This window comes from Ovis aries, chromosome 17, assembly GCF_016772045.2.
Source record: "Ovis aries strain OAR_USU_Benz2616 breed Rambouillet chromosome 17, ARS-UI_Ramb_v3.0, whole genome shotgun sequence".
Classification (NCBI taxonomy): domain Eukaryota; kingdom Metazoa; phylum Chordata; class Mammalia; order Artiodactyla; family Bovidae; genus Ovis; species Ovis aries.
The window spans coordinates 7,620,428-7,646,733 of record NC_056070.1 but is presented as its reverse complement, the minus strand read 5'-3'; the positions used below and the strand labels follow the sequence as shown (position 1 = coordinate 7,646,733).

The 26,306-nt window shown below is 37.1% G+C and overlaps 1 protein-coding gene across 10 annotated transcripts in view; it reads right to left on the bottom strand.

The window, feature by feature from the left end:
- Nucleotides 1–26,306, bottom strand: part of LRBA (LPS responsive beige-like anchor protein) — a 749,961-nt gene that overhangs the window by 69,857 nt on the left and 653,798 nt on the right. For all 10 annotated transcript variants that reach the window (XM_015101368.4, XM_060400971.1, XM_060400970.1 and 7 more), the window contains one exon: nt 11,624–11,791. In XM_015101368.4, the coding sequence (XP_014956854.3) occupies nt 11,624–11,791 (168 nt within the window). The remainder of the gene's footprint in view (nt 1–11,623; nt 11,792–26,306) is intronic.

The window sequence follows — 26,306 nt, the reverse complement described above, 5'->3', positions numbered from 1 at the left end:
AAGAACTCCAAAAAGTCAAAACCAAAGTCAATATTCTTATCTTCATGTTAACCTGCATTACTTGCTTGAATTTTCAAGCAGATACTTTTTCCCCTCACAAGAGTGAAAGAGCTGGAGTTTGGCTTTTTCCTTTTGATTTTCCAGAGGAAAAATTTCGGCATACAGAAAGTAGCAAATAAAAGAATTCCACGATCTCACTACTCAAAGATTAAATAACTATTTTTGGTTAGATGACCATATAAACATCTAAGATGACCATATAAACATCAGAAATTTCCTAATGTATAAATACACATCACAAAATTTGTATTTTCTATATTTCAAAACATGATCTGTTTTTGTATGTAATATGGTATTTTTCCATAACAATAAATATAGAAATATATACCAATAATTTTAATGATGTATACAGTAGCATTTCACTGTATGGATTTACCTATATTTATTTAATCAGTTTCAACTAGATAGCATATTCAAAAGCAGAGACATTACTTTGTCAACAAAGGTCCATCTAGTCAACGCTATGGTTTTTCCAGTGGTCACGTATGGATGTGAGAGTTGGACTGTGAAGAAGGCTGAGCACCGAAGAATTGCTGCTTTTGAACTGTGGTGTTGGAGAAGACTCTTGAGAGTCCCTTGGACTGCAAGGAGATCCAACCAGTCCATTCTGAAGGAGATCAGCCCTGGGATTTCTTTGGAAGGAATGATGCTAAAGCTGAAACTCTAGTACTTTGGCCACCTCATGGGAAGAGTTGACTCATTGGAAAAGATTTTGATGCTGGTAGGGATTGGGGGCAGGAAGAAAAGGGGGCGACAGAGGATGAGATGGCTGGATGGCATCACTGACTCAATGGACGTGAGTTTGGGTGAACTCCGGGAGTTGGTGATGGACAAGGAGGCCTGGCGTGCTGCGATTCATGGGGTCGCAAAGAGTCGGACACAACTGTGCGACTGAACTGACTGTTAGATATTTATGTGGTTCTTGTGGGGGTTACTTTTTTGCTATTATGAGCAACTATGAAAGTCGCTCAGTCATGTCCAACTCTTTGTGACCCCATGGATGATACAGTCCATAGAATTTTCCAGGCCAAATACTGGAGTGTGTCGTCTTTCCCTTCTCCAGGGGATCTTCCCATCCCAGGGATCAAACCCAGGTCTCCTGCATTGCAGGTGCATTCTTAACCAGCTGAGCCACAGGGGAAGTCCTGAGCAACTATATCTGTTTTCTAACAATTAGGAATTTTTGTTATTTTTCATCTTAGGTAGTCTAACAGGTAAAAAATGTGTTGGATTTTACTGAATGCAACTGAATTTCACTGATTACTAGCAAGGCTTCACTCATTTATGGCCCAGAGTTCATCTTTTGTGAATTATCTATTCCTGAACTTTGTCATCTGTTGTCTTTTTTTGGATGTACAAAAACTTCAGTTTTTATGTAGACAAAGGTAACAATTTCTTTAATGACTTTGGTTTTGTTACTGACATACAGAAAGGGCCTTTTCCATTCCAAGATTATAAAACTACTTACTACAGTATTTTCTATGTCCTGTAGTTCAGTTTTTTATACTTATACTATAACCTTTATTCCAAATAAATACATGTAATTCATTTGTAATTTCTTTCACTTTATCGTGTGAAACAGGGATCTAAATTTATAACAATTAGCTAGCTGTCTTAACATAACAGGTTACAAAAGATAGCCTTTTCCCAGTGATTTTAAAATACCACCTCTATCATATATTCTCATATCTACTTCTGAAACTGGAGAAGGAAATGGCAACCCACTCCAGTACTCTTGCCTGGAAAATTCCATGGATGGGGGAGCCTGGTAGGCTACAGTCCATGGGGTCGCAAAGAGTCAGACACGACTAAGCAACTTCACTTTCTTTCTTTCTATAGCTCCTTTTGGAGAAGGAAATGGTAACCCACTCCAGTGTGCTTTCCTGGAGAATCCCATGGACAGAGAGGCCTGGTAGGCTACAGTCTATGGGGCTGCAAAGAGTCGGACACGACCGAACGACTAACACACACACACACACACACACACACACACATTTCTGAAAGCTCTATTCTGTTTCACTGAACCTTAAAACTACAGCACAGTGTTTTCGTTACTCTAGTTCATACTTTGTCTCTGAGGAAGTAATCAAAACCTATTTATTTACCTTAAATTTAGTTGTATCCTGGTCATTCGGTTTCTCAGGCCATCACGTTTAAGAAATAGCTAATTGCAGAGTAGGACGGCAGGTGTCCAAAAGACAGACACATTGACACAGGAAGAAGAAGTGAGAGCTGATAGTTTTAAAGTAGAAACAGGAAACATACAAAAAGAGAGCATACCAACTGAGAAAGCAAGTAGTATGAAACTCTTTATTGTAGGGTCAAATATACCACAGAACAATCACTAATATTAATAAAAAATAATACTCACTAATCACATTCTTCACTGGTCTTTACTTATTACTGTCTATAGGAAAGTGGCCTCTACAGCTAAAAACTGCAGAGCACCCATCCTTTCTCAGGCACACACAGAACATTTACAAAGACCGAGGTGACTTAAGTCTCCAAAAGATTTCAAAGAATCTGTGTCACATGTATTGGTCTTCAGCTTTAAATTAAGCTACAATTAATAACAAAATGACACCAGGTGTGGATGCGTGAAGCCAAGCCTTTGCTGCAGAGACGACCTTCAAGTTGAGGCCCGAACGACAAGGTCAGGAACAGAAGGAAGGTCGGTGTCACAGCACAGGCAAACGAGGGTGAGGACGGCAGGGCGTGAGATGAGACAGGAGGGCGGGGGCCAGACCCTGCGGACCGAGCAGAGCTCTCGTCTGCGTTTAATGTGAAACAGGAGAGCTTAAGTAGAGGGACACAGTCTGATTTACACTTTCAAAATGTCACGTTGGCAGCTCTGTGGAAAGTGGACTGCAGGTAGTTAAGCGTAGAAAAGGGTGACCAGGCCAGTCAGGGGAGAGCTGATGATGGCGGCTTGGACAAAGGCATGACACACAGACATAAATGGTTTCCAAATGTGTTTTGGAGACACCATCTACCGAACCACTCTTCGTCATCAACTGCTCATGCCCCTGCCACCCCGACCTCTCCCCACACGTTGCACTCTCTGCTTTGTGCTCCCCTGCCCTTCCTACCGCGGCGCCTACCCCTCATTCCTTAAGGACTATGCTCAGGCGGGTTAGTACTGCCCCTTTCTGGGCTGGCTGCTTCTCCTCTGTGCTCCAACATGTAGTGGAAACGCCTCACTCAGAGCACATCACTGTCCATGCAACTTCTAAATGCTTATTTCTGACCTAATGAAACTCCAGCAATGAATTGTCTTACACTAAGGAGTTGCTAACTGAGCTCTCAACTTTTGGATAGAGCAAATACCATCTGTATGATAAATGATAGGAAAATTCTGGATATAAGAAAGGATACAAAATTCTAGAAATCATGCCCCTAAATACAATTATATTCTAAATATATTAAAGAAATAATTTAAGGAAATTAGTTTCCATTTTTTTGGGAAAATAAAAATTATTTTGTAAACTTAATATTCAACTCATCATGAATTTATTTTGTGAATTTGGATTTTGGAAGGTTTTTTCCTTAAGAAAAATATTTATTCTTATTCATATCTGACTCTGAATTCAATTATCTTAAATTTTCCTTCTTTTTAAATTACTTCTTTCCCTGTTTTTTAGTTTTTTTGAAATGCTGGTAGAAGGAAGAAAGGTGAATGAATTAAACCATAGTCAAAAAAATTAATCATCAGAATATAACAAATCTTTATTTATTTGTACTTTGTCTGTACAGACAAGAAATGTGTGTGTTAGTCATTCAGTCATGTTCAACTCTTTGCAACCCTATGGACTGTAGCCTGCCAGGCTCCTCTGTCCATGGGATTCCTCCAGGCAAGAACACTGGACTAGGTTGCCATTTCCTCTGCCAGGGGATCTTCCCGACACAGGGATCGAACCCACGTCTACTGTGTCTGCTGCAGTGGCAGGATTCTTTACCATCTGAGCCACCAGGGAAGCCCCACAGACAAGAAATAGAGTATATTAAAAGTGGTGACAGTAGAGAAAAAGGTATAAAAATAAAGAAATAAGTCAGTTAGAATAAAGTGTTCAAGATAAGAACAAATCCTTTAGTTGGAGGTCACAGATATTTGGGGAGAAAAAAGCATATTTGCCTGAGAAAATAATTCTTTCTGGTGTGTGACATATGCAAATACAGACAGAGCTGTATATTGATAACCCAGCTGTTTTCTAAAAATTAAAAACAACATAAAAGTGTAATGTGCTGCAGGCTGTTTCTCTGATTACTTTTCCTCCTCTTATGGTTATTATTTCTATCGTTTAGTGCTTTTTTTATAGAGAGATTATTTTTATGATCACTTACTACACCATATGTATTAACCATTCATTCTAGAATAAAACTTTCTCTTGAGGAATGGAGCTTTTCCCAAGTAATAGGTGCATACATGACTTGTTTGTAGACAGCTTGCCTCCATGTATAACTGTGTGGACAGATAAGTCTTCCAGAAGAAAACTAAGTAGACAGTAGTGAACAGAAATAAGCAAAACGACAGGTACTGAACAGAAATGTCTAGTCTGGTCTGCTTTAAAGACGAGGGAGGCCAAATCCATCCTGATACCGTTACCGTGATTTTGCAGGGATAATGTCTTAGTATAAGCCAAGTGTATGCACAGATTTCCTAATACTAGAGAAGGCAACGGCACCCCACTCCAGTACTCTTGCCTGGAAAATCCCATGGACGGAGGAGCCTGGTGGGCTGCAGTCCATGGGGTCACGAAGAGTCAGGCAGGACTGAGCGACTTCACTTTCACTTTTATGTATTGGAGAAGGAAATGGCAACCCACTCCAGTGCTCTTGCCTGGAGAATCTCAGAGACAGGGGAGCCTGGTGGGCTGCCGTCTATGGGGTCGCACAGAGTTGGACACGACTGAAGCGACTTAGCAGCAGCAGCAGGAGCAGGAGCAGGAGCAGGAGCAGCAGCAGCAGCAGCGATGTTAAAGCCTCTTAGAAGAACGAGATTCTGAAGGAAAGATGGGACAGTCTGGAGATGGGGTGGAGAGCAAATCAGAAGATGGCGGTAGTGGAAGCTTTACAACTAGCAGGACCTGAAGACTTGGAAGCTGTCCTGGCACGGGGTTGCAGGCACAAGGCTGGCTGCAGATGGAGCAGTGGGAGCTACCTCCCTGGGTTCTGTGCACAAATGCACGTTATTCTCAAAGTGCAGGAGGAAAAGCTTTATGAAGAGAGAGGCAGCTTGTGAACAACCTTTCTGAAAGACTGTCCCACTTCCACATCACTCTGTATTCTGCTGCGCAGCCTTTTTCCTTCATAGCACTTATTACTAGCTGAACTTAGTTTTTACTGTTTATTCTCTGTGTATCAAGCTCCATGAGGGAAAGGGCTTTGACTGACTTTCTTGCTCATCACTGTATTTTTAGGATCTTGAACAAAATGTGTATTTGATGAATAAATGACTAATTAATGAAAGATTAAACTCTTCCAATTTATCAGCCCTTTTTCTTACTTATCCAAACCAGCCTAGAGCCACCATTTCAACAATATCCCTTTAACAATTTCATTGACCACCCTTCCACTCTCATTTCTTTTTTGTATATATTCTACCATCCTCCTATGGCCAAACCCCCATCTCTCTCTCTCCACATGTATAATTACACACACACATACCTTCTCTAGTCAACTTTTTTCTACATCTGTTCTCCTGCTATTGAGAACAGAGAAAAACAACATGGAAAGGAAATAACAGTTTACATATTACTGAGTATCAGTTAAGCACCTATCGCTATATAAGGTATCTCCACAAATGTTACCTCACTCTTGGTACAAACTCTCATAGAGGCGGCTGCCTCCCCACCTCACTCATGGACAGTTACTTAAACCAGCCCCAGGCTGACCTTCCACTCCCGCGACACAAGACTGTATTCTTTCCTGCTCTCCAGGGCTTATCTATCTGTGCTCTGGATTTTGTTTTTTTTCCTTTTTCTCATAGAGCTTAGTGGCCTATTACATACTCCTAGGACACATGCTTCTCTTTGGAGCTTTCCAATTAACAGAGAAACATCATAAATTACCTACCCATTAAAAAAAAAAAAAACTCCTTCAGAGTGACTGGCAATGGATACGGGGTCTCTTTGTGGGTAATGACAAAAGGTAAAATTAGATTGTAGTAATGCCTGTACAACTCTGGGAATAAACTAAAACTAGTGTACACTTCAAGTGGGTGAACTGTATCATGTGTGAGCTCTCTCTTAATAAAGCACTGAAAAGTTCTTGTTATTTCCTTTCCTCACGGTGTTTAGTTGCTCACGTCCCATTCACAGCGCAGTCCTCTTTAATCCAAGCTTCTTTCTCTAATGGTCCTTAGAATAATCCAACGAAGAGTTTTCAGTCGTTTGTTCAGTCTTCTTTGAGACAGATTCTAAAGTATACATGCTCCAACCCACTTATAATAGTTAAGATTACTTTTTTAAAAAAATTTTATTTATTTTTGGTGGTGCTGAGTCTTCATTGCTGCGTGTGGGTGGGCTTTCTCTAGTTGCCGTGAGTGACAGGGGTCAGAGCGGGGGTTGTTAGGGGGACTCTCTGGTTGCGGTGCACCCAGGGCTTCCCAGGTGGCTGACACGGTAAAGTCTCTCTGCAATGTGTTCGATCCCTGGGTCGGGAAGATCCCTTGGAGAAGCGGGTGGCAACACAGTCTAGTGTTCTTGCCTGGAGAATCCCATGGACAGAACAGTCTGATGGGCTCTAGTCCACAGGGTCGCAGAGTCAGGACGACTGATGACTGACGCACACACTCTAGCTGTGGAGCGCTGCCTAGGACACGCGGGCTCAGGAAGCGTCAGGACGACTGACGCACACACTCGTGCTGCGGAGCGCTGCCTAGGGCGTGCGGGCTCAGGAGTTGCGGTGTGTAGGCTTAGCTGTTCCGCGGCGTGTGGAATCTTCCCAGAGCAGGGGTCAAACCTGTCCTCTTCATTGGCAGGTAGATTCTTCACCACTGGACCGGCATGGATAGCTCCTAAAATTACTTTTTCTGGCTCCTCTCTCTTGTCACCTTCAGCTATTTCCACAAACCTCATTCTCTTTTACCATGTGCAGGTGGCTCGTGCAGTTTCTCCTGCGCAGCTATCCTTTGCTCATAACTCCAGCAAGTGTTCCTATTCACCCTTCCATCTCCAGCTCCAGCCTCTCATTTCCCAGACATGCTGGAATCTGCAGCCCAGGTTCAGTGCCTAGTCTCCAGACCTGTGCAAACATAGTGTACTTATCTCTATACTGAATTTATCACAGTATTAGAAGTGCTTATTTATCCATGTTTCTCCACTATACAACATACTACAGCTGATGAGGGCAGGGACTCACCTTTTCACTCTTTAACCTTATTACATAATTTAAGTTTGGTAAAAAGTTGTTGAAAAGAAGTTAATGACCTAGTCTTGTTTTTTGTTTTCTCCTTGTCTCACTCTACAATGAACTCTGTATGAATTCTCTAGGAAACAGTCTCTAATAACTTCTCTAGCATTAACATTTTAGGATTTTTTTTTAAGATGCAACTGGTAATTCTTAATTCTTTTTTATAGCTGGGTTTTCTAACTCAACATTTTAACAATGAACAATATAAGGGAAGGAACTAACACTTGTTGAGTACTTATGATGGGAAAGGTACCACGCCAGGCTTTTTATCTATTATATGTCATTTAAATCTGCATGAAATGGGCATCATCCTACGAATTCCATATACAGAGTCTCAGGAAGAGCTAAGTCATACAACTATAGGCACTGGGGTCAGCAATCAAATCCACATTTATTTGTTGATTCAACTGTATCACAGTGTTGTGTCACAAAATTCAGCACCATAATATGGAGTGGATATAATAAAAGATCACATTTGTTTCAGTAACATTCAGGAAGTATATATACTTATATGAATAATGCTAATAATGAATTGATGTAGTCTTTCAAGAACACTGAGTACCCACCATACTTAGAATATATTAGGTCATGGTTCTTGAGTGAATGCTGAATCTATGATATGATATATATGTATATAAATAGGGTGCAGTGAGTTGGAGAGCTCTTCAGCTAAAGGTTAATTTGCTAATAATTAACTACTTTGAGTAGTGGGGGAAAAAAGAAGTCAAAGAAACTTAAAGCAAAAGTTTTAAACAGAGCTTCCCTGGTGGTCCAGTGGTTAGAATCCACTTGCCAATGCAGGGGACATGGGTTCGATGAAGATTCCATGTGCCATGGGGCAACTGACCCTGTGTGCCCTCAACTACTGAGCTCCAGGGCCTACTACTTGCAGCAAAAGAAGCCACTCAGTGAGAAGCCCAAGCACGGCAACTACAGAGTATCCCCTCACTCACCACAACTAGAGAAAAGCCTGCACAACAAGACAGACCCAGCACAGTCAAAAATAAAATAAATAAACATTTAAAACATTTCTTTTAAGTTTTAAATAGTCTTTAGCAAATGCCGATCGTGAAAAATACTGAAAGCTTACTTGATATGGCAGTTTCTCAACAAGTTAAACACAGCAATTCTACTTCAGAGCATACCCAGAGACTTGAAAGCAGGGACTTGAACAAGTATTAATATATGCATGCTCATAATAGCAACACAAAAGATCCACTGACAGACAGACAGACAAAATGCGGTACATACATATGATGGAGTATTAAAAAGGAAGGAAATCTGACCTATGCTACCACATGGACAGAATTTAATAAAATAAGGCAGCTGCAAAAGGAAAAATATTGTATAATTTTACTTATCTGAGATACCTAGAATAATTAAATTCCCCAGAGACAACAGAATAGCGGTTGTCACGGCCCAAGGGCAGGGAGAGACAAGGAATTCTGTGTAAGGTATACAGAGCTTCAGTTTGGGAAAGATGAAAATTCTGGAGATAGATGATAGTGATGGTTGCATAATAATGTGGATATACTCAATGCCACTGAATTATAACTCAAACCATAGTAGAAACCAATATTTGAAGTCATGACATGTTAAAGTGAAAGAAAAAATATAATCTGGTTAGCACATATATGTCAATACATATCTAAAGTCTCAAATGGTGTACAGTCACTAGTCACTGTGTGTTCATTTGTGTCCGACTCTTTGCGACCCTATGGACTGTAGCCCGCAAGGCTCCTCTGTCTGTGGGATTTTCCAGGCAAGAATACTGGAGTGGGTTGCCATTTCTTTTTCCAGAGGATCTTCCCGACTCAGGGATCGAACCCACATCTCTTGCATCTCCTGTATTGGCAGGCAGATTCTTTACCACTAGTGCCACCTGGGAAGCCCAATTTCAAATATTCTACCAAGTTAATTTAACGAACATTTATTGTCCTACTGTCTGACTACATGCTTAGAATCTGGATTTTGAAAATTTGGTAAGCAAAGATACATCACAGTCTTCTAGATATCTCCTGTTCAATATTATATCCACTAACCATATGTGGCTATTTAAATTCGCTACAATGAAACATTCAGTTCCTCAGTCACACTAGCCACATTTCAAACACACAGTGGTCACATGTGACTAGTGGCTATTGTATTGGGCAGCATAGATACAATGAACATTTCCATTACCCCGGGAAGTTCCACTGGAAGTTCTATTGCTTTTTTAGATTATACTGCCAACAGTATATGATAAACTCCTTTGGTAAATAACTGAGGTGTGAGATGCAGGGTGGGTCAATCGAGATTAAACACAAAGAGCCAATGACACTGATCTACAGAGAAAACACTTAGCTGGTGGAATGATTCACCTTTTAACTAGCAGCATCACAGAGCTACAGAGAGCCATCGTTTCTGCTCATAGCTTGCACAAACTTGAATGATGGGAAAGGTTCAGCTATATTGACTTGGACACACAAGTCTTAAAAAAAGGAATAGGACCCTCACATTGGGAGAAATAGTATTAAGTACATTTTCATTGCAACTCTACAGAATATAAGGGAATTTCAAAATTAAAACTACTCAGATTTTATAGCAACATAAAATAATATATGCTCGTATGTTAAGTAAACAGGACACGACAAAGCCAAATACATACTGATTCCAGTCACAGAAGTAGAAATATGAATAATAACTACAAAGGAATACAAAAACACAGAAGCAGGTATTAAATAATTATGGACATTTATAGTACCACTATTCAAACCTGGTTAAAACAATAAAAAAGAAAGTAAATGGGCACTTTCAATTCTATTCTAATAATGAATTATTTACTGTTTTGTAAACAACTGCACGTTTGCTCCAACCTCAGTTGCGTACACGGAACTCTGTGCATATTTTGTGTGATGCAGTCAGTCGTTGCTCTAATAAAATAAAATCTCCCCTAGAAGGAACATTTTCAAAGAACTGAAAAATTGTGTCTTTTAGAGCCCATCTGATCCTGTTCAAAAATAAACTAAAAAATGGCAATTTCAACCTATGTGATATAAGAAAACTGCATCAAATCTTGTTTGTGTACCAGTCTTCTTCATCTAGCACATAAACCAGGTGATGATACATGCTGGCAAATATATTTAAATATGTACTTTCATATATTGTCAACATGATAAGGTCATAAATAGAATTATAAAGAAATACATCAAGTGCCAGTGAAAAACAACAAACCTTACTACAAATGATGTTCGCTTTACAGTGATAGACAACTTTCCCTATGAATCAAAACTCCCTGGTTTCTTCTAAAACTCCCTGGTTCTATTCTAAAATTGTATAGACATATAAGGTTTTATCTGTTCAATTTCACTAACATACCTACATCTTTGTATATGAGGTATGTTAACTAGAAGAATAATAATTAAATTAAAATGCTTTAAAAAATTTAAGGTCATACACAGACTTTTTGGTGAATACTGTATTTGTCAAAACTGTTTTGAGTTTTAATTAAGAAAATCAATGACAAGGATAAAACAATTCTCAATAATGTCCAGCACCAAGTATGATGATGTACAAAAGCTGCAGACTTTATTCTTAACTTCCATTTGGTTATATGTGTACTTGTACATAAATATGTGTTTATCACATTTAAATAGATTGATGCTTATGATCTTATTTCTTTAAAAAATTATTTTCCTAGTTCATTAAACTAGTGAATAGCCTTAAAGGTTATAAAAATAATAAATATGATTACTGTTCCCTTAATGGGGTCAAACTGGAAAAGTTCTCGTTTTATACTGAGTCAAACATCAAGTGCCAGGTAGGTCACTAACTTAAAGGCTATCCTGCTTACATTACTCTACCCAGCTGGTTTCAGTGTGTTGCTGCGGCTGCTGCTGCTAAGTCCTTTCAGTCGTGTCCGACTCTGTGCGACCCCAGAGACAGCAGCCCACCAGGCTCCCCCGCGACCCCAGAGACAGCAGCCCACCAGGCTCCCCCGCGACCCCAGAGACAGCAGCCCACCAGGCTCCCCCGTCCCTGGGATTCTCCAGGCAAGAACACTGGAGTGCGCTGCCATTTCAGTTTCATCATCAGTAAAATGAAAGCGTGGGGAAGATGGCATTTAACAGCTTCTGGTCTAGAGATACACGTTAGACTCAATCAGGTAACCTACCTCCCTCAATACAGGATCAGTTATTGAATTCAGATTAACAGCTCCTTCATAGGTCAGGTAATAGAATACATTGAGGGCTCGAACAGCCTCTGGTCCTTGCTGTTTATAGCCAAAAATGAGGTCAATCCACTGGTGAAGCTGGCAGGAAACAAATTCACTCTCCAGGGCCTGAAAAAAAAATGTAGTTTTTATTATTATGCTGAATTCTCTTTTTAAGATACAGAGAAATTTAGAATAAGCACTGAAGTTTAACTCTAAACTGTGAACCAAGTTATTCTGAAGTCCTTATTTTCCACTAGAATTTGTTCTCCTTTTGTATAATTAGAGACTCTGCAGCACTTGTCACACTGAATTACAACAGATTGTTTATATTTCAGTATTCATCTGTGTGTACTGTAAGCACTGTGAAGACCAGGACTGGGTCTATCTTGATCACATTTATAACTCAGGACCTGGCAGGTACTCAATTTATGTTTCAAAGAAAGGAGGTCATAGAATGTAAAGGCTGGTTTGAAACAGCAAATGTGAAAATATTAAACACTGACTATTCACTTGAAATATTTATAGTTTTTCTAGAATTAAAACATTTTGCTGCCCACTGCAACAACAATAACCAAATCATTTGGTTACTTCAACCGAGATTTTAAACCAACAGATTAGATCTTGGGAGTGATCCTTGTAATTACTGGATTATTATTCTATGTAACAATATCAAATTGGACTGAATATTTGATGCTATAAACATAACAGTGTCCAATAAATAATGAATGAACATAATCAAGTTTTCAGTAGAAATGCTGGCTCAAGATCACTTCCAATGTATCACCACATTCCCAGAGTTACAAGCACTGTTCCTAAAACACCATAGGTGCCAATAAATGTTTGCTAAACTTAATAAAGTTTAAAAAGCTAAAGAGTTTTCATAAGCAGAGACTTTTTTTAAAGAAAAGTATTCATTTGTATATTATTTAATGTTGTTAAAAATTATTCCAACATAAAACCATGATGGGCTAGTCTATCAATAAATGATGTTGTTTGAATAACAGAGCTCTCACACTCTGAAGTTTAATTTGAAGTGTACCAAGTTACATCAGGTAATGTATCACACTGAAATTCTTATTTTCAGAGTCATAAGTGCATGACTGGGATGCATTTTTGGTGTGGCTTAATGCTATGTTATCAATATTATGAAAAGAAAACTGGTGGTTTTAAAACATAATTGACTAACTTGTCTAGCAAACAACCAATAAGATATACAAATAATCTTGTGACAAAAGATGTTCCAGAAGTTCACAGGTGTACACTTGTGTAGATATGTGCTTTATTAACATGAGGGCCTATGGATAAAAAACTGTTTATGGTTACATTCAAATAATATATTTCCTTTAACTAATAACATTTAACACGGCTTCATAATATGTCATATATCATAGAGTGTAAAAATAAAACTCTAGACAATTCTCATATTTCAAAGTACACCTGGACTGAAATAAGCCTTGAAAATATTTAGCCAGTTTCAAAGGAAAAGTTACTGTTTAAAGCATCTCTTATAAAACTCACTATACTTACAAATTTAGTAAACAGCTAAGAGAGCACAAAACTTCCTATTTTATTTGACATAAGAAGACAAGGGACTGTAATAACTTTCAGTAAATTCCTATGTTACGCTCATAGATTTAAAATTAATCTGAAAATCAGGAATTACTGATGTAAGCTGCACACAAAAAATGATACGTTTGTTTCATTAATTTCAGCCTTGGGTAGCGATGAGAGTGTGGGGTGGGGGTGGAGTACATGTTTAAAGTGACACATAAAAACAGCAATTGTCTTAATTTGTGTGCAGCACTCTCTACACAAAAGCCCTAAATATGTTCAAATTAGAGCAAGCTGCTTGATTGTCACTGCAGTCTCACGTCACATTAATGCATGACAAACATTAAACCATACACTTAAATGGCAATTTATATCATTTAAATGTTTACTGCCAGACTAGCTCATCACTCATTTAAATGTGACTTTCTGACAGCTAATTTCAGTTAATTTTCTCCAATTCACTTAATTAGAACTTTCAATCAGGGAAGGACCTGTACATATCTTTGAGCTTACATCCTTTTTAGTTGTTGTTCAAAATCTGAGTTAATAAGCTGCTGAAAAGCTCTACGATAATAGATGAGCAAGTAACATCTCTGAGTCTACAAAAATGTGTGAATCCATGAAGCAAACTCACAGTAGGTACTGTAAGGAAGAAGCTACACTTATTTATGTAAATAATACTCTCGCCAGTAGTTTAAATAAAAAACGTTTAGTTCATATATACACACTATTGAAACGATAAAAAGAAACCCTGCATCTAAGCTAATTAAAAATTAATGATTTTAAAATTGTTTAATAAGATAAAACAGTCAGGAGTCTCCTGAGTGTCGGTGGTGTTGTGATTTCAGACTATAAAATTCCAGAAGGCTCAGCAAATGATGCAGTACAAATTTTCTCAATATTAAAGCTCTAAAAACTAGGGCAATTTTATTTTATGTGTTATCAAACAGAATTGTGAGCCTTTCTAATGTTGATTACTTTTTTACGCATGTTCAAAATGGTGAAGTTGGTTAGATTTAGATGCTTAAACCTTTACATCTGACACCACATCAAAATGTTTCAGCAAAAATGCTGAAATGACAGGCAGTATGCTTGCATTATGTCACCAACGTGCGTGCAGAAATGGCCAGAGTGTCACGGTTCGGGCCTCCCCTTACCTTGTCACGCTGGCCAATCCATAAAGGGCTGCCCAGTAATTTATCACATTATTGGCAAAATCTCTTCCAGAGGTTGATACACACGTTACTTTTATGAATAAATTTTAAACACATTTTAAAAAGCTAAAGCAGTCTTCAGCTCTTTCTTACAACAGAGCTTTTAAAGGGGACACACAAAGACGACGACCACGGATATATGAGAATTTCCAAAAGTTTAAAAACCACTTTAGTACAAAATCAGTTCAGGACTTTAACATTCTTTTGATACCAATGAGCGACAACTGCCTAACCAACAGTATATGATAATAAACAAACGCAGTTACTGAAGACTTGATAGAAGAGGTGAGGACAAGCAGGAGGAAATTATTAAGAGTAAAAAAATACAAATAATTCAAAATGGAAAACCCTGGGAATACATTTTATAACTTCTGTTTTTGAGATTCAAAACCATCAAATTAAAAATTCTTTCATTTCTCTTTCATAGGATTTTTTACAGATACTCTTTATATAAATACTTGTTTATATATATATTTTGCATCACAAAAAATATAAAAATATGCCAGTGGAATGCTAAGCATCTGAGATTTTTCAAAGTCTTTAAAGACAGACAGTCCTCATTAAGACTGGAGTTAAATACGGTTTGCATCTAGGGGATAGTAACATTCTTCCCATGCTGCTCTCAAACCTAACCAATCAACTGTTAGCACTCCCCTAGCAGGCTAGACATCATTTACACCCAATGTGTGCTCTGAGTAAAATCTGTAAAAAAGAAAATCCACTGAAATGTCCAACACAATACAATAATATTCATCTCATCTGAGTTATTATAAAATAAATCAGTAACTAATGTTCAATTGTTAAGGTTCAAATAAGACTGTGAAAAGACTACTGTATGAAGCCTCACATGAATTGTCAGGCCAATCCAGGGGGACTCATATTAGTCTTGACAAACTGTCTTGGGGCTGATATCTGTTTTTTTAATGAGATCTATTAAGCAGAGTCTAAAACACTTGAGATATGCTAAAAAGTACAGTATACAGATGTCAAATACAAACACTTATTAGTAACTTTCATTTGTTTGGTCCACATGCAGAACATCAACAAATTAAAGGCTTAATATTATAAAGAAAATAGTAAATTATTCATAAATAACTCATTTGTGTAGCCCTGTGTCAGAAATAATTATAACATATATGAATATGTGTCTAACAATAAATCTCACTGAAAGATCACAATCTATGTTTTCCTGAAACTAACCCATTAAGGAAATGAATTATTTATTGCTGAAAAATGTTACACAAAATTATTCTTGTCTCTTATAGTGGAGTCAAATAATACAGTAACAGGCAGAAATCATTTGGTTTTTCAAAGAAATTCTAAGCTATTTGAGAATAAAAATTCTAAAATATAAGGCAATCATATGTTTAGTAGTCTACTCATGCTTTAGAAATATTCTAGCAATTGCCTTTTATTTTCAAAAAATCAAATTTTTTCTAACACAAAATTTAGGTAAAATCAAGAAAACCAATTTCAATGAACAAAAGAAATTATCAGATAATTGTTTACCTCATGATCAGGAAACCTTAATTGTATATTATTTGTGTTTCTCATGCTTGTAATTCCCAGATTAATGTTAATGTTTACTTACACTTTTGCTAAATCTTCTCATATCATGCAATTTTAGAAAAGCAGCTAAATAAAAGCTACTGGCATCTATAGCATAAATAATTTTTATAAAAATCAAATAAGCAGGTCAAATTTTATTTAAGTATAGAAATAATTATATAACCAGAAGGAAATAGGTTTCTGCAGGCCAGGTACACATCTCTGTACCCCTACCCCACTATTTCTAACCCCAGGCTTTGAGAAGGCCTGATTCTGTTCCAATATACAAAATGCCATAGCTGTAAGTTTCAAATAAAACAAAAATCACTAACTCTCTCTCTTGACTTGATATGCATTTAATTATAAGGTGCATTTAATCATATTTTAATAGTTTAAAACATAAGAATTAGTTTTGTGACTTTTTGTACAAGTAATTAAGAGTCTTAATTCATTTGAGTGTAGATAGTACTAAGTTTCAAAGGAGTTAATGTTTGGATTGGCAAAAATGTTAATATACAACATTATGAACTGGGAATTTTGAAGTATTTTTCATTTTAAATACATGTAATAAGGCCTTCTTATAACACACACACATGCACACACACACAGATTTAAAATGAACTGGTCTGTTATGTTTGCATGTGCTGGGTTTCAAACACTAGTGGTAATGTTTCCTTAACATTGATATATGACCTTTGTAATTTACATTGAAGAAAGCTGTTTTTTTCAGCCTAATTAGAACTGTTTCAAATTTTCCTGCTAAATATATGATATAAAGTCCTTTCAACTTTTTTATTCTAGAGTTTCTTTCCATGTCAACTTTGTTCCAATCAAAATATGCTTTGAATTAAATGATTTTGATGGAATATGTGGATCACATTTCACTTCTAAGATTTAAGGTCCAAAAAGGAAAAGTTTAGCCTGTTCAAACAAAGCAAGAGCAGCCACTTTGCGGAAAGCTATTCACATTTAAGAAGACTGACAAATTGTTTGTGTGCACCATTAGGTCTAGTTTCTGCAATAGTTGCCAGATTTCCTGTCCCTCTAATAAGATACATTAACTCCTTAAACGCTGGCTCTCAATTCATGAAAAATCCAAGGAACTCCAGCAAAGTTTTAATTTACCTATAAATTTCCTTTTCTGAAATAAACTGAAAAAAATAGAAAAGAAAAATTGCTGTTACATCAAATTTTGTGAGAAAGAAAGGTCAAGAGAAAAATCAACATTTTTTTTCATACTGGACAGACAGAAATTCAGAATGTGAATATGCTTTCCAAAAGGGACTTTTTAAGATGTGACAAATTCACATTAATCCTTTTTTTAAAAAAAATGCATGTAATTAACCTATTTAAGGATTACGTGTTCAGGTGAAACACAGCAGTGAAAATACTAAAGTATTTGATGAACTATAATCTAACATGAGCTTAACATTCTCCCATATTGATTACAAATATATTACAAAATGGTTCAGAATTCAGATATTTACCTTAGTGTAAATATATAACAAAAATGTAAAACAGATTTTATGTTAGCTACAGAGAAAAGTTTAACTCTGGGGCTTAAACAGTATGCATGAAGCTCCGACATGAAGAACAACAATTCATGAATGCCAAGGGGAAAAATTAAAGAGCATTAAGGATCTAGAAAAAACTGTGGGATGCTAACAATAAAAATTATATCTGACAGTTAAAAAGAATGAAATTTAGTCAACAACATACTGAAGTGCGGACTGAAAGGCAGACAGAGAAATCACTAAAGGAGTTCTGTACTTCTAAACTGCCCTTGAACTGCTGGGCTAAAGAGAGATTGTGCAGCCAACAGCACATGCTCGCTGCTACATTTATACCATTACTAAAGAAAAGTGAGCTAGTATCATATCTTGATATAACCATCAAGCACTTGTGCATCTTTTGGCAGGAGAATCATTCTGTCTACGATTGTTATTGTGTAGTTTTAAATGGAGCAGTCAACCAGCTGTTATATATTTTATACACTGAAGGCCATGTTTCCTTTGAAATTCATAGTTTTAATCTCAGCTGAAGTCTGTATTGCTGTGCGCCAAGATCAAAAGGATTAGGCAAACTTGTACAATTACCCTTCTTTTCAGAGAGATGATTTTTTTCTCATGTTTAAAATAGTCCTATACGCTGACATTTTATCCAACTATTTTCTTTAGAGCTACAGAACATTAAAACATTTAATTAACATTTCAACCTTAGGTCACTCTTAATCTAAAATCTAGGAATTCACAATGTACAGATATGTTAAACTAGGTACAGTGCAACACACTTAGGGAGATGGAGCTTTTTTAAAAAATCTAATAAGGAATGCTAGAGAACAACTGAAATTAGAGGCTAGATATACCCATCTAATTTATCATTTGCTTACACTTTGCATGCCCTGGTTCAGAAAGCAGTTCACAACACTTATAGTAATGAATAGGTATCAATATAGAATAATGTGAAACTAAGGGGGAAAAGTACATAAAAACTATGCCATGAAACTCCGTAGACTTGTGAGAGGTATGCCATGTATTTGACATTAAGCTTTCTAACAGGCAACATAAAGAAAGAAACAAGAACACTTAGAAGAGTCAAAAGTGACTATAATGTAAAAACAAACCAGATGGCCTAGAAAAACACATTATTTCTATTCCTGAGATAAGAAATTCCTCCCGTGGCAATATGATGGAATCCAGGTATGTGACTCTCAGAGGGACTGACTTAATCCTGGGGTAGATCTGAAGTATGGACAAATGGAGAAACTACATAGTCTTCAGGCAATCCTGCATAAATAGTATTTCTCTTAGGTAAGGCACTGGATGGTAAATTCTAGATTACATTCTATGACAAGTACCTGGAATGCAGCCATTTTATTTTGTCAGTAAATGCAGAGCCACATACTTCAACAACAGCTGAACTGAATCATAGGACTAATAATCTCTTTAAAATGTGAGCAAACAAATGCCTGCGTGAAAGACACAACAAGTCTCTATGGGAGGTAAGCCCACCTTCACTTGGAAGGGGTAGCTGTCTTCCTTAAGACTAGTTCAAGAGTTTCCTCTGAAAGAAATTCTGGATAAACTTTCCCACATGGATAATGGCAACAGAAGCTTCTAAATACCAATCATGATATTCAAATACATATCGATGTTAAAATGTTTTAAACCACTGTACTCAACGCTCAACCCTTTACAAAGAATTAGTAAAGGATTCCTAGGAAATTAATTTGAGGTATTCTAAATGGCTGTAATGTTCTCTAAGATAAACTAGTTATAAAAATCCATACTTAAGAAAAAATCCAAAATTCTTCGTTATCTGCCTAAGTATAGGAAATAAAAGAATAGATTTCCTCTTCAACAATCATAGAAAAATGTATTACTTTGTTGTTGGAACTGCTGGAGGTTTTAATTTTATAGTTGTTTATTAAAAGGAAAACAAAACCAAAAAAATTTAATCCCTTCCGATTTGCTTATCCACATAGATCTGATAAATACTAGCAGTCTCTTGCCTTTGAAGATGGCCAGACCAGAATCCCTACTTATTGCCAGATGTAGTTTAATCCCACAGGGACTTCAGATAAAAACAAGGAGCTGTCTTCATGGCACCAACGATTCCCTGGACTAACTGCCATAAACTTATATTGGCAAATCAAAATTCTTGGCAAAATAAAAACACTTATTATATCACCACTTCCAAGAATATCCAATAAAGACAAACTTGAACTAAAGAATATGGATGCAAATGTTGAATATTTTTTTTAAAGCACTGACAAGTTCAGCCAGAGAATTACATCTGTACTTACTTTGTGTGTTCAATTGTATACATGCACATTACGTAGGGTAAAAGTCTCTTTTCATTCTGCAACTTTTGATTACTATCAGCAGCTCTGTCATCCATTCAGTCAACAAACCTTTATAAGATTTACTTATAGAGGTTTTACTATCAGTTCTGTTCTATACTAGGTTCTAGGGAAAATGAGATGAAATATCCTTTTGGAGACTAAGGAGGTAAAAAGTAATCTCTAAGATGACTACAGGGCTTCCCTGGTGGCTCATATGGTAAAAAATCTGCCTGCAATGCAGGAAACCCAGGTTTAATACCTGGGTTGGGAAGATCCCCTGGAGAAGGAAATGGCAACCCAGTGCAGTACTCTTGCCTGGAGAATTCGATGGACAAAGGAGCCTGGCAGGCTACAGTTCATGGGGTCGCAAAGAGTCGAACATGACTAAGCAACTGACTTTCACTGTTTTCAAGATGAGACATACTGAGAACCCCGATCAAGAAGATAGCAGCAGGAGTGAAGAAGAGGGACAGATTTCACAAAGATTTAAGATGTAAGTTCAAAGCTAGTGGAGGTAATGGAATTCCAGTTGAGCTATTTCAAATCCTAAAAGATGATGCTGTGAAAGGGCTGCACTCAGTATGTCAGCAAATTTAGAAAACTCAGCAGTGGCCACAGGACTGGAAAAGGTCAGTTTTCATTCCAGTCCCAAAGAAAGGCAATGCCAAAGAATGCTCAAACTACCGCACAATTGCACTCATCTCACATGCTAGTAAAGTAATGCTCAAAATTCTCCAAGCCAGGCTTCAGCAATACGTGAACCGTGAACTTCCAGATGTTCAAGCTGGTTTTAGAAAAGGCAGAGGAACCAGAGATCAAACTGCCAAATGATCATTTGATCTCAAATGATTTTTTGGATCATCAAAAAAGCAAGAGAGTTCCAGAAAAACATCAACTTCTGCTTTATTGACTATGCCAAAGCCTTTGACTTTGTAAATCACAATAAACTGTGGAAAATTCTGAAAGAGATGGGAATACCAGACCACCTGACCTGCCTCTTGAGAAGCCTGTATGCAGGTTAGGAAGCAACAGTTAGAACAGGACATGGAACAACAGACTGGTTCCAAATAGGAAAAGGAGTACGTCAAGGCTGTGTATTGTCACCCTGCTTATTTAACTTCTATGCAGAGTACATCATGAGAAACGCTGGGCTGGAAGAAGCACAAGCTGGAATCAAGACTGCCGAGAGAAATATCAATAACCTCAGATATGCAGATGATACCACCCTTATGGCAGAAAGTGAAGAAGACCTAAAGAGCCTCTTGATGAAAGTGAAAGAGGAGAGTGAAAAAGTGGGCTTAAAGCTCAACATTCAGAAAACTAAGATCATAGATTCTGGTCCTGTCACTTCATGCCAAATAGATGGGGAAAGAGTGGCTGACTTAATTTTTCTGGGCTTGAAAATCCCTGCAGATGATTGCAGCCATGAAATCAGAAGATGTTTACTCTTTTGAAGGAAAGTCATGACCAACCTAGACAGCATATTAAAAAGCAGAGACATTACTTTGCCAACAGAGGTCTGTCTAGTCAAGGCTATGGTTTTTCCAGTGGTCATGTATGGGTGTGAGAGTTGGACTGTGAAGAAAGCTGAACACCAAAGAAGTGATGCTTTTGGACTGTGGTGTTGGAGAAGACTCTTGAGAGTCCCTTGGACTGCAAGGAGATCCAACCAGTCCATCCTAAAGGAGATCAGTCCTGGGTGTTCATTGGAAGGACTGATGTTGAAGCTGAAACTCAAATACTTTGGCCACCTGATGCGAAGAGCTGACTCATTTGAAAAGACCCTGATGCTGGGAAAGATTGAGGGCAGGAGGAGAAGGGGACGACAGAGGATGAGATGGCTGGATGGCATCACCCACTCAATGGACTTGAGTTTGACTGAACTCCGGTAGTTAGTGATGGACAGGGAGGCCTGGCGTGCTGCGGTTCATGGGGTCACAAAGTGTCGGACACAACTGAGCGACTGAACTGAAGTGAACTAAGATGTAAGTTATTATTTATACCACCAACTGATTACCAATGTGAGACGTAAAGGGTGACACCCATATTTGAATGTGACCTTGATCATATTGGAGAAGTAACAGTTTACATGGTAAAAGATTAATTCAGTTTTGAACTTAGTATTAATATTTTGAACTTTCTTTTACAGATTTGAATTTAACACTAAGCCTATCTTGGATGTAAATCTGTTAACTATAATAGAAATTTGCCTAGTATTTCAGTATTAAAATATGTCCATGTTCAATACTGAGTTGTCTGAGCCAAAAAAATTCTAGGCAACAAAATAACCTTCAGATTTTATACCCATGATGTCCAGCAGGAATATAATGCAAGCCAGATACATAGTGTAAAATGTTTTAGTAGCTGCATTTTAAAAAACAGGAAAAATTAATTTTCAATTTTATATATTTAATCAAAAATATCATTTAAACATATAATCCATATACAGTTATTTTGCATTAAATCTTAGAAATCTGGAATACATCTTATACACTCAGCACTTCTCAATTTAGACTAGCCACATTTCAAGTGATCAATAGCCACACGTGACTAGTGGTTACCACACTGGGCAGTACAGCTTTATTCAGTTCCAAGTACTGACTCTGCATTCAGATTTTTACAGCATTTTTATATAAGGGTGAATTCAGGAATTAACAATATTTAATACTTAAAAAATACAGCTTCTCCTACTTAAAAAAAGATAAACCTTACAAAGCAAAAAGCACCTGCAGTGCACGATAAAATGACCTTTGAGACAGTTTTGAAGTGGTCATTACAATTCTCAGTGCCACAAAGAATGGCTATATTTTAGGACATGACAGCAGAGATATAATATCTTCACTTGTGAAACATGTAATATTCTGCAATGTATATTATTCAGCCATTTATAAACGGATGGAGAAATGTGGCAGCATTCCAAACATGGCACCATGAATACTCTAACAATAAAAGTAAAAGGCTCACATTACCAGTTACGATGTTATCTGCAAACTCTCCATCCTTGAAAGTTCGTAGTTAGAATTCTAACATATCATCTACTCAGCTGTGTCACCGATGTACTTTAAGAACTAAAAGAGCCACAAGCTACAATTTAGCATAGGAAACACAATGTTTGCTGAAGATCAGTTATATGAAGTGAGTAGACAATGTGGATGCGTTCATGAACCTCATAAATATCTCCCTTCAGTAGCAGATGACACTGGCCTCTGTTTGCCCACTCTTAGAAACCCCGTAACATCTACAGTAACAGTCTATGAGTCTCTGAATCACAATAAACTGTAGGTCTGACTCTTTCTGAATCATTGATGGAATAATTACTAGTAAGCGGGATCAGTCTTGTTTATTTTTAGGTAGCCATGAATACGCAGGCAATGTGAGATCAACAATGTAAATGGCTTGAAAGAAGCAAGTATATGCGTTACTTTTGCTTACTTACCTCACTTTCACTTTTTCACTAATCTCTCATCTGTCTGTTATAGGTACACCACCAAAAATGTTTTAGCTAAAATTACCACCTCCATCACTCACCTCTCATCACTTCACCTCTCAGCACTGTGGTACTTAGGTTTCTATCTTCTCTAAGCTTCCTTGATAACATCCCTCCAGATTTTCTTTCTACATTTCTGATTCTCCTTCTCACTTTTTTTTTTTTAAGCAATAAGGTTTTATTAATGTCCCAATCAAATATATTGAAGCATATATGTGTTAAATACGCCAGGGCTAAATAGGTGATCTTTCTTAAAAGAACATTAGGTTTTGAACATTGATCCATATTTATTTATTTTTTTTTTAATTTTAGTTTTTTATTTTTTAAATTTTAAAATCTTTAATTCTTACATGCATTCCCAAACATGAACCCCCCTCCCACCTCCCTCCCCATAACATCTTTCTGGGTCATCCCCATGCACCAGCCCCAAGCATGCTGCATCCTGCGTCAGACATAGACTGGCGATTCAATTCACATGATAGTATACATGTTAGAATGTCATTCTCCCAAATCATCCCACCCTCTCCCTCTCCCTCTGAGTCCAAAAGTCCGTTATACACATCTGTCCTTCTCACTTTTTAATGGAAGGCCTTTCTCATCTGTCGACATTGTCAGTGTTCGTTATCTTCATGATTCAGTCCCAGGCCCTTGTTTTTGATATAACTCAGACCAGATGAGCCAGACTTCAGCTACCTCAACTGACTATCATGACCATCTCCAGGGCCTCAAGTCCAAAAAGTCTGCCTCGGGTAATGCAAACATTTTATTTATATATATATATATATATATATATATATATATATATATAATATACATGTGACATTATATATTATAATGTTATATGATAATATTATATATATTACATATTATATATATAACATATATATTGTATATATAATATATATATAAAATGAAGAATTGCTTCTCTTAAACTTGCTGTCTTGCTTGCTTTTCTGATGATGGATGTAAACTATCCTCTAATTAACTAATTCAGAAATGGGGCAGTCATCTGAACAGCTTTTTCTTCTCCCTCCAAAACATTATCTACTCAGATAAGCCTTCCATGTATCTTCAAATTTGTTTTTTTCTTCTAATGTGACTATCTTCGGTTCCATGCTTTATTATTTCTTTGCTCAGTTATTCTAACACTATCCAAACTGTTCTCTTTCTCTCTAAAATCCCCCTCTCCTCATTCAATTCCAGTCTAAAACCTGACCGAGTCACTACTCTCCTTACAGTTTTCTGGTGGTTCTCCTTTCTCTGAAGCAGTGGATCTCCAACTTGAATAACCACTGAGATCACCTAGAGGACTTGTAAAAACACAGATTGCTGGGCTCCTGCCCACACAGCTTCTGTTTCCACAGCTTTGGAGCCGAGCCCAAGATATGCCTTTTTAACAAGTTCTCAGGTAAGACTGCTGCTCCTGGTTTGGCAACGGCTTTGTGGGCACTATCCCAAAGATAAAGGTCCATCCGACTTACAAGACATTACAGATTGCTCATATACTCTGCCTCCAGTCTTATCTCTCTGCGGGTATCACTCACAGTCTCTTGCACACATACTGAACTCTACCTTCTGAGTTAAGCTGAGTGCACGTGCTATACTGTAATAACATCACGATCTTTGTTCACGCTGCTTTGTATCCCTGTAACCCCTTTCTGTCATCCAGCTCCCTCCTTGGTGAACTACTACTCATTCTTAAAGACTAAAATCAAATGTAATTTCCTTGGGTTAGGCACTGTCCAACCTTTCCAAGGTAGCAAAATAAGGCATTTCCCTTGGGCTACAGAGTTAAAAAAAACAAACAAACAATTATAACTATGTATGGTGACAGCTGTTAACTAGATTTGGGGTGATCATTTCATAATACACAAATATTGAATCATTTTGTTGAACACTGGAAAGTAATGTTATACATTAGTAATATCTCAATAAAATTAACATTAAAAATGTATACACACAAACGAATAAAATATTAAATGCTTTAATCGTAGCCTGTGCTTTTTCTTTATGGTATATACCACAAGTATTATATTATTTCTTATATGACATATTATCACAAGTTAATGCTCATTTTTTTAGTTTCCTATTTACTATTCATCTCCCTCACTGAACAATATGGTGTAAAAGGGCAGGCAATACGCTATCTTTCTCACTGCTATATTCCAAAGACTAATAAGTTGTAGGCACTCACTAAATATTTGTTGAATGAATAAATAAACACATCACTTAATCTATTTCTCTAATTAGTTACTGCCACGTCTGTTTGATCTTCATAATGTCAGCCCCAAAGGGCAGGTGTCATATTCTTCCAATTTTGTGATCACAGACCTAATTACCCAGTAGGCCCCTAATAAATGTCTGCTGAATGAATGAATGGCATTTAAGAAATTCTTGTGATTTAGCACAATTCAGCATCTATGCTGAGGGACTATGATCTTAAAGCATTGTATAAGAAGCATGAAATTCACAATAGAAACTTTATCCAGTTGATACTGTGCTAATTTGGTAGAGTTTTAGAAAATGTGAAGAATTTCTGTGATTACTAGCCATTACAAATGATTTGTCTATAGGGTGATTACATGGAAAAAAGGAAAAGTGAAGTGTATATTACAATATCATCTTTCATGTTTTCTTTTTTCTTGAACAATGTCAGGAAGATGGAAGCAAATGAAGTCATTCATAAACTTGACAAGGCCTCTAGAAAGCCAACATATTATGCAAGGAAAAGGCATCTGTAGGTCAAATTGTAAGAAATTCACTACCAACTAAAAAACATTATAATTACACTGGCACTTAACATTTAGCGATTGCTTACAATGTGCCCAGTTTTATGTTAAATGTTTTACATGGATTATTTTTTTTAATCTTCATAGTAACCCTATGAGATAAGCACTACATTTTAAAAACTGTTTTACCAACGAGGTTAAGAACGCTAAGTAAATAGACTAATGTCACACAGCTAGTAAATGTCAGAGTCGCAAGCTGAACCGAGAT